At 37.4% G+C, this 17,572-nt stretch overlaps 1 protein-coding gene across 1 annotated transcript; it reads left to right on the top strand.

Annotated features, from left to right (window-relative positions):
- The first annotated feature begins 6,654 nt into the window (after positions 1–6,654).
- Positions 6,655–16,182, top strand: LOC150057490 (olfactory receptor 14C36-like). The gene is made up of 2 exons (XM_090339725.1): positions 6,655–7,552; positions 16,142–16,182. The coding sequence occupies exons 1-2, from the start codon at positions 6,655–6,657 to the stop codon at positions 16,180–16,182; spliced, it is 939 nt and encodes a 312-aa protein (XP_090195851.1).
- The last annotated feature ends 1,390 nt before the right edge of the window (positions 16,183–17,572 follow it).

A 17,572-nucleotide genomic window follows, 5' to 3' on the forward strand; every position in this document is an offset into this window, starting at 1 on the left:
TGAAATATTCTTGTTTCTCCCTCAAATGTAAATGTTAGTTTTGCTGGATATATCAGTCTGGGTTGGCAGTTGTTGGTCTTCAGGACATCAATGATGTTTTTCCAAGCTTTTCTTGCATTTAGGGTTTGCATGGAGAGATCTGCTGTAATTCGAATATTCTTCCCATTATAATATAGTTCCTTCTTTGTTTTTGCAGCATTTAAGATCAATTCCTTGGTATTCGGGTCTAATGTCTTTACTATGATATGTCTAGGTGAGTTCCTTCTAGGATCTTGCCTGCTTGGGGTCCTGAAACCTTCAATAATGTGAGTATTTTCCCTTTTGAAGTTGGGGGAGTTCTCTGCTATGATTTTGGTGAATAAAGGATGCATACCTTTGTCCTGGAATTCGGCCCCCTCCTCAATCCCTATTATATGAAGATTAGACTTCTTTGCTGCATCTGCCAGCTCCTGGAGCTCTCTCTGGTAGATTCTGACTGATTTTTCCAAGGTGGGATTCTCTGTTCCAGCTCTTGTGTTTTGTCTTCCGTTTCTGATGTTCTGTTCTCCATCTCCATCAATATGCTGCTTAATGCCCCCATTTTTGCTTGAAGTGTGGACACTGAGCTGATCATGTCTGCTCTGAGGGTATTAATCTTTTCTTCCATTTCTCTTTTGAATTCGAGGAGCTCTTTGGAGATTTCCTGCTTATGTTCCTGGAATTGTTTTTGGAATTCTGTTTTAATCTCTTTAGTCATGTTCACAATCATCTCCTTGAATAGGGTCATGTTTCATGTCTCTTCAGGTGTCATTTCTTGGGATGGTGACATCTCTCTCGTTCCTTCCCTCTTGTTACATTTTGGGCTTTGTGTGGGACTTTGATTATTTATGTATGTCGTAATTCTTTTTTGCGCTCTCCTTGGCATGGAGAACTGTTGTTGTAGTTCGCTCTGTGGTCAGTAGGTAGTGGTCTTTACTTGGATTGGGACTGTGGTTTTGGGAATATGTGAATACCTGTGGTTCTCGGCCAAATTGATTCCTCTGCTGACTAGGTCAGAGTTTGCAGTTTTTGCAGGTGTTTGGTCGATTCCCAGAGGCTGTGTGCTGCTGCATGACTAGCTCTCAGCCCAACCAGTGGCCTCACAGTGGGCCGTGGGATGGCTCTGCGAGCTTTGGTCTCAGCATGCTGGGCAGATGGTTGGTTTTCCTGTGCTGCTTCTAGGGGTGGGCCCCCGACCAAGGGTCTGGTGTTTGGGAGTTTCTAGGGGCTCTCAGCAGGACCTGCAGCTGTCTGCTCTGTTCCCAGCAGAGGGGCCCAGCTGAGGATGTGAGCTCCAAGGGCGGAGCCTCGCCTTTCTGATTCTCAGAAGAGGAGCCTGGCTGCTGGTAGGCCCTTCAGTTCCCTGCTGCTTTGCCAGAGAGTCTGTGAATGTGGGGGGCCCCTCGGTGCTGTCTTGCTCAGGATTCCCAGCTGGAGGATGCCCGGCTCAAGATCTGAGGGGGACAGATGCTGGCTCCTATTCCCCCCCCCCCCCCCCCCCCCGCTGCTGTAGGGCAGGGTCTCAGATCTCCCCACTCTCCAGACCCAGTGGCCTGGGAGAGGAACCTGGTGGGCGGGCTGGGACTGGGACACCTCACCTCCGCCTCCCTTGGTGGGGTGCTGGGTCTTAGCGCTACCCGCCTGTCAGTTGTCAGTCAATGGCCTGGGGGAGGGAGCTGTTGAGGGAGCTGTTGATTTTATTCTTTTCGGGGGTATTGCAAATGAGATCATTTTCTTGATTTGGCCTCTTTGTGTGTATTGTTGGTGTATAAGAAGGCTACTGATTTTTGCAGGTTAATTTTGTATCCTGCCACTTTGCTAACGTGGTTTATTAATTCTAGGAATTTGGGAGTGGAGCTTATTGGGTCACTCAGGTAGAGGATCATGTCATATGTGAATAGGGATAGTTTAATTTCTTCTTTCCCTATGTGGATCCCTTTGATGTCCTTTTATTGCCTTATTGCTCTGTCTAAGGGTTCCAGAATTATACTGAAGAGAAATGGAGAGAGTGGGCATCCCTGTATAGTTCTTGATTTTAAGGTAATTGGTTCCAGCCTTTCATCACTTAGTATAATGCTGACTGTAGGTTTGTCATATATGGCTTTAATTATTTTAAGGAATGTACCTCCTATTTCTATTTTTTCTAGTGCTATCAACATGAGTGGATGTTGTATTTTGTCAAATGCCTTCTCTGCATCCAGAGAAATTATCATATGATTCTTAGCCTTAGCTCTATTGATGTGATGTATTACATTGTTTGATTTGCGAATGTTAAACCAGCCTTGCATCTGAAGCCTACTTGATCATAGTATATAATTTTTTTATTTGTTTCTGGATTCTGTTGGCTAGTATTTTATTGAGAAGTTTTGTGTCTGTGTTCATTAGAGAGATAGGTCTGTTGTTCTCTTTTATTGTTGTGTCATTGCCTGGTTTGGGGAGGAGTGTAATATTAACTTCATAAAATGAGTTTGGTATTGCTCCTTCTGTTTCTATTTCTTCGAAGAGTTTCAAGAGTATAGGTATTACTTTATCTTTAAAAGTCTTATAGAGCTCCCTCCTGGCCACATACCCTAAAGATATGGAACCAACCCAAATGTCCCTCAGTCGATGAGTGGATCAACAAGATGTGGTATTTGTACACAATGGAATTCTACACTGCTGTCAGAAAAAATGACATCTTCCCATTTGTTAGGAAATGGAAAGACTTAGAAAAAATCATATTAAGTGAAGTAAGCCAGACTCAAAGGAACATAGGCTCAATGGTTTCCCTCATTTGTCATAATCAGTAGAAACCTTGGGCTCTCCTAGCAGAGATTTGCAGTACTGCAAAACCTAGATTCATAAGGCCATACAGTATGATGCTAAATGAAAGGACCTCTAGGATATAGAAACAAAAGCCATATAATGAGTGATTGTTGTCCTCAATGTACTATGTTATCTCTCATCTCCTTTGCTGTCCCTTGGTTATCTTATATTGTTACAGTATCTTACTTTGTTATCTGATATATTGGATATATTTGTATTTGGTTATTTGAAATTGGATAAGGAAGGTGGGAATACAAGATGTAGGGTGGGGGTGGGGGGGAGGGAAATGGGGACCAAGACATGAGAAAGGGTATCAGTGTATGTGAATTAATGCACCTTCTATCTGGCAAATATAATGTAACCCTTCTATTAATTACAATAAAAATATATGAAAAAAAGTCTTATAGAACTCTGCAGTGAAACCTTCTGGACCAGGGCTCTATTTGGTTGTCATTTCCCCCGATTGCTTCCACTATTTCATTGTATGAAATTGGTTTGTTCAATTTATTTACCTCATCATTGTTCAATGTGGGTAGCCTATATTTATTTAAGAAGTCATCCATTTCTACTAGATTTTCTTGTCTCTTTGAACATATGCCCTTGTAGTTCTTATTCATAATGGACTGAATTTCTTGGATATCAGTTGTGATTTTTCCCTTATGTCTCTAACATTGTTTATTTGAGTCTCTCCTCTCCTTTTTTGAATAATCTTGCTATGCGTCTGTCAATTTTGTTGACTCTTTCAAAGTACCATTTTTTTGATTTATTAATTTTATGTATAGTGAATTTTATTTCAATCTCTGATATTTCTGATTTTATTTTTTTTATTTCTGTCCTTCTAGTTGTTTTAGAATTAACTTTTTCTTGCTCCTATAGGAGCTTCAACGTCTTCTTTAGGTTATTTACATGTTCTTGTGTCTTTTTAATATTGGCTCCTAATGCTATAAACTTGCCCCTTAAAACTGCCTTTCCCATAAATTTCTTTGTTATGTCACTTGATTGTCATTACATTCAAGAAAGTTTTGAATTTCTTTGATTTGGTCTGTAACCCAGAAATTATTCAGAAGTGTGTTGGTCAGCTTCCAAGTGTTTGAATATTTTTTACCTTTTACTGTGTTGTTCAGAATTAGTCTGATTCCACTGTGATCAGATAGAATGCTTGGGATTATATCAGTCCTCTTATATCTGCTTAAGTTTTCTGTGTGAACTATTATATTATGTATTTTGCAGTATATTCCATGTGCTGCTGAGAAAAATGTATAAAGTTTCGCTGTTGGATGGAAGTGTATATGTGTTAGCCCAGCTGGGCTGTGGTGTCATTTATGTCAATGGTGTTTTTGCTTATCTTTTGTTGCCTATTTTTTTATTTCTTTATTTTACCTACTTTTGTATCAAGTTAAAAAGTTTTACACTAGCAATATTAAATTTTTCTCTATTTTGATATGACTTTATCCTTACATTTTCATATATTTTGCTTTTGCCAGTCAGTGAACACTGTCTTCAACTTGTATGATAATCCTAAGAATCTGTTGTAAGTCATATGTAGTAAGCGAGCTGTTGAAATTTTAGGGAAACATTGATTATGGCTTTTTATAGGCTGATGATATGTTTCTTTTCTATAAGGATTATTCCTATTCTTTGTTAGTGTTTTTTTTTCTCATCAACTTTCTTTTTAAATGTGCTGGGTTAGCATTTTAGCCAATAATTATTGTTCAAAAGATGTTCTTACTTCAGATCCCAACTTCTTATGTGTTCTTCACTGTTTATATTCAAGGTAGAGGCTTCCATCTTGTCTGAGCATGTGCCTTGTTGTAAGTCATCAATTCCCATCAGAGCTAGAATAGCAGGTGCACACAACTCATCCAGCTAATATCTGAGGAGTCTTGTAAAGTTTTCTATTTTGGCTGACCTCAAACCAGGGGCCTTCTATCCTTAGTCTCCCAGTAGCAATGATTACAAATAAAAGGTACAAGTCAGAGTACCTGCTTATTTATTATATAAATATTATATTTATTAATACATCATTTTAATTATATTTTATAGAAATTATATTTTATAATTATATTTTATAGAAAATTAGATTCTAAATACACATGATTCAAAACCTTTGTATATATTCTCTTTTTGCTCTAGGTAGAATCATATCTCATAAATTGCCTAGTTTTCTTCCAACATAAGCTTTCTTATCTGAATTACATTGTAAGGAAAATGTGAAAGAATTTCTGAAGACTACAAAGGATATGACAAAATCTAATTTGTTCTAGTCAAATCTTAGCAAGTGAGTTTCTTTATTCTATGCTCATCCATACTTATTTCATAGAGTTGCATTAAATAAGAATTAAAGAGTCCTCAATCAGAGGATTAATAAATTAGTTTAGAGAATATTATTAGTTATAAGTCAAATATACTGAAATAAACTTGTCCTTGGGGTTTGTAACATTTATTTGGTGCCAAATATACAGTGAAATAGCCATTATTTTTTCACTAAGGTGTGAGAATTATATAATATATAATAATCACACCATTGGATCTATATTGGAGGGCAGTATGAGATTTCTAAGCAAAACATAAAGCTATGAGAAACTTTGTAAGTTTTGATAGGGAAAGTGTTTATACCAATATTTTCATTTGACATTAATGTTCTGATGGAGAAAAAATCAGCATATCATGAATATGATCTGAATGCCTAAGGTTGATAAATATATTCAGAGATTAATGTGGGGAAAATATCCCAGTTCTTTATTCAAAATGACATGCAGGTCAACAGAAATGAATCCAAAGCATTCACCTGATAAATCACAGTGAATTTCAAAGTTGTACATGATCATGAAGAAATCTTCCTTCTTGCTTGGACAGTATCTCTCAAATGACCCACTATGTAACTGAACCCATTACACCCAGAACGAGTGCAGACATTGTCTTTTCAATGTCAGCACAAATAAATGCTGGCACAAAAATTCTATTTAAAATGACATCTAGCACAGAAGGCATACCTGTCTAGTAGGACAATGCTAACTTGGAAGAATGTGGGGCCATGGATGACTGCGGCACCTCTTTATGGCTGACACCCATGTCTCTCACCTGTGGTCCTAGCTACTCCTGTGGCTCAGATCTAAGCATTCCAGTTCAAAACGAGTGCAAGCAAGAAAGCTTGTGAAATTCATGTCCAATTCAGCCCAAAAAGGTCAAAATTGAAGATGTGATTGACCTTGTAGAGCTCTAGTCTTCAGCAAAAAAATCACAGAAGGTACCCAGGCCATGAGTTCAAGTCCTATAGTTGACCCTTCACAACCATATAAGATTTACATAATATGCTTATAATCTTAAGTGAAAGGTAATTTCTATTCTTAAAATATTAATGCATATATAAATTATATATACATGAATTATAAATACATAAAATTTTATAATCATATTATATAATGAGAAAAATAAAATGGTCATGGTAAATAAACAGGTGTTGAAATTTATATTTATATATAATTCACGGTCTTTGAAAATTCATGACTAAAATGGATAATTAATCAGTAAGAGGAAATGGGCAGGTATTAAACAATTTAATCCTCATAAGGCTGTAATAACATGAATCACTTTTTACTTAAGAAAATGAGTAACTTTAATTTAAATGAATCTGTGAAATAAAATAGAATGTCCTCATGTATTTTCATATTTTATCCACTTGGAATAAACAAAATGTATGCCATTAAGTTGAAAATTCTTGACATGTGACAGTCACATATGCAATAGAGAAATACATTTAAAAAGAAACAACTAGAGACCATATTATAAATACTTTATACTCATTATCTTTTGACTTTTATTTTGCAGAGCATGGTCAATGTCAGCACAGTGACTGAGTTTCTCCTGGAGGGCTTTGCTGAGGCGTGGGAGCTCAGGCTCCTGCTCTCCATGCTCCTCCTGCTCATGTACCTGGCCACCCTGCTAGGGAATCTGATCATCGTCACTGTCACCACCCTTGACCAGAACCTTCACACGCCCATGTACTTCTTCCTCAGGAATTTATCTGTCCTGGATATGTGCTACATTTCTGTCACTGTCCCTAATGCCTGTATCAACTCCTTTACTAAACACAGGACAATTTCTTTAGCTGGTTGTGTGATGCAGGTATTTTTTGTACTTTTTTGTGCATCTGTGGAGCTGATGTTTCTCGCCATCATGGCCCAAGATCGCTATGTGGCTGTTTGCCAGCCTCTCCACTACCCTGTCATCATGAACCACCAGTTCTGTGTCCAGTCCACACTAGTTTCCCTACTCATTGGTCCAATTTATGCAGCTGTACACACTGGCAACACATTCCGGCTGTCCTTCTGTCAGTCTAACATGGTCCATCAGTTCTTTTGTGATATCCCCTCCCTGTTAAGGCTGTCCTGCTCAGATACTTTTAATAGCCAACTTTTAATTCTTTTGTCTGCTCTGGGACTAGGTGGTGGGTGCTTTGTCTTCATCATCCTGACATACATTCGCATATTTTCAACAGTGATGAAGATTCCTGCCAAAGAAGAGCGAGGAAAGGCCTTTTCCACCTGTGTGCCTCACATTCTGGTGGTGACTGTATTTCTTAGTAGCAGTTCCGTGGTGTACCTAAGGCAGTCATCAAGCACTGAAATAGCTCAGGACATGATACTATCTGTATTTTATGCCATTGTTCCACCATTCCTAAACCCTGTCATCTACAGTCTTAGAAACAAACAGATAAAGGGGGCTGTAAGTAAAGTTATATTAAGAAATGCTAATTCAAAAAAATAGTATCTCATTGATGTTTAATTATTTCACTTTTTTTCAGCATTCCTGGGTTTTAAACTGAGGACCTGGATTCTGCCCTTAGCCCACTTTGTACTCCAGGGTAATTCTTTATCACTTGGTTAAAAGACCAATTCTGTTGACTTTTGAATAGTTTTTGCATATAAAAGCCTCATAGCCGGGCCGGGAGTTTGCTCTAGTGGTAGTGTGCTTGCCTAGCATGCATGAAGACCCGGGTTCAATTCCTCAGTACCACACATAGAAAAAAGCTGGAAATGGTGCTGAGGCTCAAGTGGTAGAGCTCTAGCCTTGAGAAAGTCCAAGGACAGTACTTAGGCCCTGAGATCAAGCCCAGGAATGGCAAAACTCCCCCCCCCCAAAAACAAAGCCTCATATCCTTTCCTTTTAAGGCTGACTTTGAACCCAGATACTTAGATCTAGGATTATAGCCATGAACCACTTGTACCTGGCTACCATTAATTTTAATAAAGTATTACTATCTGAGATTCACTTAGGAAGATTAAAATTTTAAAACTTTTTTTAATCTATTAATTACTCTGCTTATTAATAGGTCACTTTGTTGAGAGCTTAAATTTTATGAGTGTTATCTTATTCTTTCTAATGGAACTGAAACAGATTTCTTAAATATTAATTATTTTATCACAGGATACTATGTGTTTTAATTGTGTTTTGAACTGTGTCTCTTAGGTGGGATTCGGAATGAAAAACTGGTAGAAAGCAAAGAAGTGTAGACATGATTTAATAAGAATATTACTCTTTAATCATTACCAAATTCATGTAACTGTAGCCCTTCTGTACATCATCTTTACAATAACAATAAATATGAACTAAAATCTTTTGTTATACTTCTGATATTTTAATATTTTTGTAAGTTTTCAGTAACACAACTTACATTATGCATTTTATGTGGTCAGTTGCGAAGTCAGACATGTTAGTGAAAAATAACATTTCTATTCATAGTTAGAAAAAAGTACCCAAAACATTAATGACAAGAATTAAAATGATTTAGAGGTGGAATAGGGTGATGGAAAGGATAAAATATGACAATACTGGGTTCCAGTGTTTGAGAAATAATGCACCCAGGACTGACATATGTAAGTCTAGTCACTCTATACATTACTCCAACAAAATAATACAATAAAAGAAGAGAAGAAAATTAACTTTACAGTCTCTAAAACACCAAAAATCTTTCCTGCTCATTGTTAAGGTAGAAAAATGAGTGGCTATTGTATACACACACACACACACACACATACACACACACACACACACACACACACACACACACACATATATATATATAATTTTATCATAATTGCAAAAGAGGGGATAAATTAAATGTGTCATGTAATTAGTTAATTTATTTTTCATTAGTTGTCCTTTTTATTTTTAGAAAAATTATAGATGCTAAAATATTGAAAGAAAATAAAATTTGGTAACTGAAAAAAGCAAGAATGTTAACTGTTGCTTCAGTTCCCTAAAACTAACAGGCCATTTATCAGAGTAGTTAAAAATAACAAGTATGGTCATATAGGTTGAGACTAAACAAAATGAACTGTAGGATATGGGTACCAGAGGTTTAACTTTTTGATAGTTGTTATAAATGTACTATGTGAAGGCATTTCTTTTCCCTATTTTCACCTTATAGTTAATCTCATGTGGTTAATGTATCTGACTTTGTTACCTGGTATATTGTATGTGCATTTAGTTGTTTATTTGAAATAGGGAAGGGAATGGGGAAAAGATGATTGGGAGGAGGTGGGTGAGTGAAATTGGGAATTGTTTTCAAAATAACCATCAAAATACTAGCTGGATATGTGACCCTAATATTAATTCCTCAGCAGAGAACAAGCCATTGAAGCAATTCTGAGGCTTTGAGTTTCAAGTTATAATGCAGAAAATACTTATCTAATCATAGAAGAATAAAAACATATCTGAGTACCTGTTTTATTTTATTTGTTTATTTATTCATTTTACCAGTCCTCAGGATTGAGCTCAGAGTATAAGCACTGTCCTTGGGGTTATCTCAAGTCTACAACTCTAGTTATGGCTCTTTCTTTCTATGTATGGGGTATCAAGGAATTAAATCTGGGTCTTCCTGAATGCTACACAAGCACTTACCCCTAGGCCAAACTCCTGGCCTGTGAGTGGTGTTTTGTATGCTTGTATAGAATTCAAGGTGGACAGGGCCTTCATCCAATGATATTGGGGAAAAAAAGATCTTCATGTACCTGATGAGCAAAAATTGGACATTTATCTTTAGCTTAATAAAAAGTAGCTCCAAACTGGCTCAAATGTATAGACATAAAAACTTGAACTCTAATACTTCAAAGGGAAAATAGCAGAAGCTTCTTTCCATTACTCCTTTCAATTTTGAATGACACTAAAAGTATAAGAAAATAAAACTAGGCAAATGGAACTACATGAGATTAAAAGCTACTGAAAATCAACTGAATAAATGAACAAAGTAGAGTTAGAATAATTTATGAAAGAAAATACTTAGTAACTAATTTGTTTACTGGTTTAATATTCAAAAATCAGTACTAAACAAAAATATCTCTATCTCAAGTGAGAAAAATAAGCAGACTGCAAATTGTACTGAGAAGATGTAAATATATTTAGCAAAATACAAATAAAGAACAGTTACTAGGTTAAAGAAAATAGGCCTAGATTCGGCGGAAGATGGTGGCAGTTCAGGGTGAGACATACTGAGCTCCTGCCAAGATTCATGTACTGGCAGTGCAGGAGACAGTCCTCTATCAGAAATTGATCCTAAGTAAGCTTTAGGACCACAGAGAACTCAGGCAGAGAGGAAAAAAAGGCAAAAAGGAAGAATACCAGCGCAAAAAGAGAGCATGGAGCTCTGCCGCAGAGCAGCTGGGAGACAAAGGCTCTTCTGAATCAGAGCAGAGAAAGTGCTCCACAGCAGCGCAGACCCGCCTGCTGCAGACAGAGCCACACAGAGCCTGCAGGAGCCCAGAGCCGACACCCAGCCTTGCACGGACCTGCCAGCTTTACGGAACCGGAGAATCCAGCATTTTGAGAGTACATCGAGAAGTTTCCACTTCTGCTCCAGGAACGGCATTGAGAGGGAGGCCTTCCAGCACCAGCTGAGAGCAGCGCCATCTTGACTGCTGGCAAGGACCCAGGCCAAAGCAATTGGAGCCTGAGAGGTGTGCTGATAGCGCCACCTAACTGGCAAAGGATTTCCCAGAGATCCCTTAGCCAGAAATCCAGTGCTGCTGAAGTCCATCCCCCTGAGGCACCCATAGACCTGGTAAACAAAGCCGCCTGCGGATCTTTCAGCTTTGTTTTACCAAACAAGCAATCTCATCCGAAAAACCGCAAAGCCAAATCACAAGAGAAAAAGACCTTGTCAAGTATTTAGATCCCGAATTTAGTGGGACACAGCTTCCTAACCTCTCCCCCCACTAAAAAAAAAGAAAAAAAACTGAAGAACAGCATTTTTAAAATCTTTTTTTTACCCCATTTCATTTATATTTTTAAATGTTCTTATTTTTCTCTTTGCCATTTAACCTACACCTTTTTTTCTAATGTTATGATTCATTCCTTTTTTTTTTTCTTTTTTTCTCCTCTCTTTTCCCGCAACCCTGCTGTAACTGTGGTCATTCCTAGAAACACAGTGACAGCTCTGGGCACAGTTTGAACAAAAACGATATCCATATTGATACAGTCACCTGCTTTTTAAACTCGGGGTTCTCAACCCTAGTATCTCTTGGGTAAGAACTCAGAACAGTGAGGAATCTACCCCACCTTTTTTTTGTTGTTGTTGTTTTTGTTTTGTTTTTATTTTTGTTTTCGTTTTGTGTGTGTGTGTCTCTCTCTGTGTGTGTACTGTTTTCTTTTATTTTGTTGCTGTTTTGTTTCTTTTTTTTTCTTTTCTTTCTTAAATTGGTATCATTGAAATCTTCTATATCAACCTCTCTCTTTTCTCCATATATTCTTCTTATTACTCTTCTTATTTTCATAAGTTTTATCTAAGTTCATCTAAACTTTCTAATCAAATACTCTGCCTGTCTATCACCTTAGGTCAGTTATCCTTACACGATACCCTTTCTTCATTACTATAATATTCTTACACTCCCGTATTATTCTTTTCCTACCTCCCTCGTAATCTTTCATATTACTTTTCTATCTCTGATTCTCTGTTCATCCTTCAGCTCTTATAATGCATGGATCTACATTTGATGGTTGTTGAGCAATGCTGTGTATCTACGTGTTCAATTATACCCTAGGCCAGAGGGACTCAAATACAATAGAGATTGGATTGAGGGGCTTATTGTTTTGGTCATAAATCAAAAAAAATTATACACTATGATCAAACAGGATTCATCACAGGGAGGCAAAGCTGGTTCAACATACGCAAATCAATTAATATAATTCAACACATCAACAGGAGCAAGGACAAAAATCACATGATTGTCTCAATAGATGCAGAAAAGGCATTTGACAAGATCCAACACCCCTTTGTGTTAAAAGCTCTGCAGAAACTAGCAATCCAAGGAACATTCCTCCATATAATAAAAGCTTTGTATGACAAACCCACACCTAGTATTATACTTAATGGTGAAAATCTAAAGCCATTCCCTCTAAAATCAGGAAAGAGACAAGGATGCCCATTCTCTCCACACCTCTTTAACATAGTATTAGAATTCCTATCCAATGCAATAAGGCAGGAAGAAAGCATAAAAGGGATCCAAATAGGGAAAGAGGAAGTAAAACTATCCCTCTTTGCAAATGACATGATTCTGTATTTAAAGAATTCTATAGACTATACTCCTAAGCTCCTTGAGCTGATTCAAAACTTTGGAAGGGTAGTAGGCTATAAAATTAACCCTGAAAAATCAACTGCCTTCCTTTACGCCAACAGTGAGAGGACAGAGGCAACAATCAGGAAAGAAACTCCTTTTGCTATAGGCTCAAAGAAAATAAAGTACCTAAGAATTAGCTTAACTAAGAATGTAAAGGACCTTTTTGATGAAAACTTTAAAATCCTGAAAAAGGAAATTAAAGCAGAACTAAGGAAATGGAAAAACCTCCCATGCTCCTTGATTGGAAGAATCAACATTGTGAAAATGACAATCTTGCCAAGGGCTATCTACAAATTCAACGCAATACCCATCAACATCCCAATGTCATTCTTTAAAGAAATAGAAGAGGCAATCCAAAATTTCATATGGAATAATAAAAGACGCCGTATAGCAAAAACACTTCTTCGCAGAAAGAACAGTGCAGGAGGAATTTCAATACCAAACTTTAGACTCTATTACAGAACTATAATTATCAAAACAGCTTGGTACTGGAACAAGAACAGGCCTGAAGACCAATGGAATAGAACTGAGGACCCGGATATTAAACCACAGACCTATGGCCACCTAATCTTTGACAAGGGAGCCAAAAAAATAGAATGGAAGAAAAATAGCCTCTTCAACAAGTGGTGCTGGCAGAACTGGTTAAGCACCTGCAGAACACCAAAGTTGGATCCTTCTTTGTCACCCTGCACTAGAATTAACTCCAAATGGATCAAAGACCTGGAGGTAAAAGCTGACACATTGAAAACTTTACAAGAAGGGGTAGGAGATACACTAGGCCTCCTTGGCACAGGTCGAAACTTTCTTAATAAAGACCAAGAATCACAACAAATCAGAGAAAGGCTGGATAAGTGAGACTGCATTAAACTGCAGAGCTTTTGTATGGCAAAGGACATATCTAGTAAATTAATTAGGAAGCCTACAGAGTGGGAGAAGATCTTCACCAATCATACAACGGACATATCTAAAATATATCAACTGCTCAAAAAATTAAATCACTCCAAAACTAATCTCCAAAGTAACAACCATCCCATTAAAAAATGGGCCAGAGACTTAAAGAGAGTCTTCTCTGAAGAAGAAACAAAAATGGCCTATAGACACATAAAACAAATGCAAATCAAAACAACCCTAAGATTCCACCTCACTCCAGTTAGAATGGCCAGGATCAGGAATACTAATAACAACAGATGCTGGAGGGGATGTGGCCAGGAGGGATCACTACTACACTGTTGGTGGGAGTGCAAACTCGTTCAACCACTATAGAAAGCAGTATGGCAGTACCTCAAAAGGCTAAACATAGAGCTTCCCTATGACCCAGCAATTCCACTACTTGGCATTTACCCAACCATCCAGAAACTAGGGCATACTAAATCCACTAGCACAACAATGTTCATTGCAGCATTATTCACCATAGCAAAGATATGGAACCAACCTAGATGTCCCCCAGTTGATGAATGGATCAAAAAGATGTGGTATTTGCACACAATGGAATTCTATGCTGCTGTCAGAAAAAATGACATCGCCCCATTTGTTAGGAAATGGAAAGACTTAGAAAAAATCATATTAAGCAAAGTAAGCCAGACTCAAAGGAACTTAGACTCAATGGTTTCCCTCATTCATCATAACCAGTAGAAACCTTGGGCTCTAATAGCAAAGATTTGCAATAGAGCAAAAACTTGATACATAAGGCCATATAGTATGAAGCTAATTGAATGGACCTCTAGGATATTGAAACAAAAGCCATATAATGAATGATTGTTGTCCTTAAGGTGCTATGTTATCTTTCATCTCTTTTCCTGTTCCTTTGTTATCTCATATTGTCACAATATCTCACTTTGTTATCTGATATATTGGGTACATTTGTATTTGGCTACTTGGAATTGGACAGGGAATGGGGGAAAATCAAGAGGGGGGGTGGGGGGAGGGTAATGGGGACCAAGACATGTGGAAGGGGGAAGGGGGGAAGGGGGAAAGGGGGAAGGGTGGAAGGGGGAAGGGGGGAGGGGGAAGGGGACCAAGACATGTGGATAGGGAAGGGGGAAAAACAAGATGAGGGGTGGGGGTGGGGGGGAGGGAAATGGGGACCAAGACAGGTGGGAATTAATGCACCATCTATCTGGCAAATATCATGTAACCCTTCTATTAATTACAATAGAAAATATATGAAAAAAATTAAAAAAAGAAAATAGGCCTATTCTTGCTATTAATAAGGGAAATGCAAATCAAAACACAGGGACATAAAACATTTCAAATTTTAGGATGTCGACTATCAATTAAGCAAGAGAGAAGAAGTGTTGAACAGGAACCGAGGAAAATATTTCTGTACTATTTTAATGAGCACATTGCTATAAGCTTTGGAAATAATTAGGGAAATTCTTTAGTAAAAATCAACCTGATTTGGCTATGGGATTTAGCAATCTCACTGTTTTTCTTGGCCAATTTTCGGGCTTGAACTCAGGTCCTGGTCACTGTCCTTGAGCTTTCTTAATAATAGAATTCTACCACTTGAGCCCAAACACACTTCCACCTTTTTCTTTTTATGTGGCATCATGGAATCAACCCCAGGTCTTCATGCATGTTATGCAATAACTCTACCACTATGCCTCACTCTCAGCCCAGAAAATCCCTTTTGATTCTAGGTGTTAAATCTTAGAGACTATCTTGAGTTTCCTGAGTTGTATGCAAGTGGAAGTGGTTTTCCTAAGTTCCAAGATGTGGAAGAACCTAAATACCAATTAAAGCTTCAGCGGTAGTGAAAATGTGATACATTTTTCCAATGGAATGTATTCAAATAAAATGTAACTAAAGTCATGCCATTTAAAAATATTCAATTTATTTGTAAGATTAAATTTAATATATTTTAAAAGAGATAAATTTGAGAAAGTGATCCTCCTAGAGGATTTTAGAAAATCACATGTGTGAGTTACATTAGTTCTCAATAAAAATCTTACTGTGAAGAAAAAACATCAAAGAGAAACTGAGGAGAGAAACATACAGGTGAAGTATCTATGTGCCTGTTCGTATTTGTATAACTCTTATTTTTTAAAATAGATGATACTGGAGACTACTTTTGCTAATTGAAATCAAGATCACAAAGAATAACCAACATGTGATGCAGTACAGGGCAGAATAACGGATGCAATGCAAAGGAGGAAACAAGATGTGTTAAACAGAGGTGGGCACAGTGACTCACGAATGTAGTCCTAGCTATTCAGGAGGCTTAGACTGGAAGATCGCAGTTCAAAGCCACCTCAGGCAATAAAATCCATGAGATTATTTTTTGTAATGTATACAAATGTATATGTGTAATATATGGGTTACAGTTATATTCGCCAGAAATAAGGTGCATTACTTCTCACACATTGATAACCCTTTTCATGCTTTTGTTCCCATTTACCTCCTTGCCCCTCCCAAACATCTTGCTTTCTCCCTTCCCTGTCCTATTTCAAATATACAAATAAACCTATATACAATATACCATGTAACAAAGTCATATACAATAAGAGATTAACCAGGGGACATCAAAAGAGCAGAGAAATAACAGTACATTAAGAACAACAATCACTCAAGATGAAGCTTTTGTTTCCATATCCCAGAGATTCTTTTATTTAACCTAATCCTATATGACCTTATGTGTCTAGATTTTGAGCTATTGTAATCCTCTGGTAGGAGAGTTCTAGGTGTGTACTGATTATTACAATGAGGGAAAACAGTGCATAGGCTTTACCATAGCAAAAATATGTAACCAACCTAGATGTCCCTCAGTAGATGATTCGATCAAGGAGATGTGGTATTTATGCACAATGGAATTCTATGCTGACATTAAAACAAATGACATTGCCCCATTTCTATGGAAATAGAAAGACATGGAAATAATGATGTTAAGTGAAATAAGCCAGACCTAAAGAACAAAGGTTCTATGGTTTCCATGAGACTCTTCTCTCCAATTAATCACTAGAAAACTGGAAGAGGTATTGTGGCTCAAGGGTTAGGGTAGTAGCCTTGAGCTGAAGAGCTCAGAGACAGTGCCCAGGCCCGGAGTCAAAGCCCCATAACACACATACAAACACACACACACACACACGCACGCACGCACGCACGCACGCACGTACAAATAGAAATAGAGATTCTGTTTGAAATAAGAAAGAAACCTGGGAACTACCACATCAGATCCTTTGATGTATAATGTTGCAGATCTGGTGATATCAAAATGAAGTCTTATGACAACTACTTGATGCCAACAAAAATTCAGCCAAAGTTTAAATACAGTAAGCAGGCAAAAAATCAATGGGCTTTGGGCTGGGAGCTCATTCATTCTCTCTATAGAACATACAGTGTTATGTGTCCACTTGTTTGTTTAGCTGTTTCTTAGTAGACTTAAATAGAAATCAACCCTTTCAAAATTCTTCTTTAAAATATTTAAGTATATGAAATATATTCATACATTCAGAAAATGTAGATTGATATTCATTTGGATTGAAAAAAGTATAAGAAGTATAAAATTGGTCCTCTTAGATATCAAATGTATTGAGAGGGAGACATGATCAAAACACCATAGAAATATGTAAGAAAAATGTAACTGTGAAGCTTGATGAGATTGTTTTGCGTAAGAGAGGATTAGGAAAGTGATGAAAAGAGTTTGTCTGATTAAATTAGATTATGTGTAGACCTTGTGATCTCAAAATGAAGTCCTATGAGAATTACTTGATGCCAACAAAAATTGGGTCAAAGTTTAAATAGAGTAAGCAGGCTAAAAATCAATGGGTAATGAGCTGGGAGCGTAATCTAATGGTAGACTGCTTCCATAGTGTGCACACAGCCCGGAGTTTGATTCCTTGGTGCCACATAACCAGAAAAAGCTGGAAGAGGTGCAGTGGCTCAAGTTGCAGAGAACTAACCTTGAGTAAAACCTGTCTAAGGATAGTGTTCAGACTCTGAGTTGAAGCTACATAACTGATAAATAACAACAGTAATACAAATAAAAATTAAATGGGCACTTATAATAACAATGACACATACAAATCACCTAGCCTAAAACTTAAAATAATGTTTGTTGTTAGTGTGCTGATAAGCCATCTCCTGCTGAAAAACCAGTATGGTCATGGGGACCCTTTGTAATGTTGTGGTTTTGAAGT

This window comes from Megascapheus bottae, chromosome 10, assembly GCF_031878675.1.
Source record: "Megascapheus bottae isolate mThoBot1 chromosome 10, mThoBot2.hap1, whole genome shotgun sequence".
Classification (NCBI taxonomy): Eukaryota; Metazoa; Chordata; class Mammalia; order Rodentia; family Geomyidae; genus Megascapheus; species Megascapheus bottae.

Bases quoted from the DNA above. Each gene is read 5' to 3' on its own strand.
- LOC150057490 (XM_090339725.1), top strand. From the start codon at position 6,655: ATGGTCAATGTCAGCACAGTGACTGAGTTTCTCCTGGAGGGCTTTGCT. The intron at 7,553-16,141 runs GTAAAGTTATAT...TATTACAATGAG, and splicing joins ACAGATAAAGGGGGCTGTAA to GGAAAACAGTGCATAGGCTT.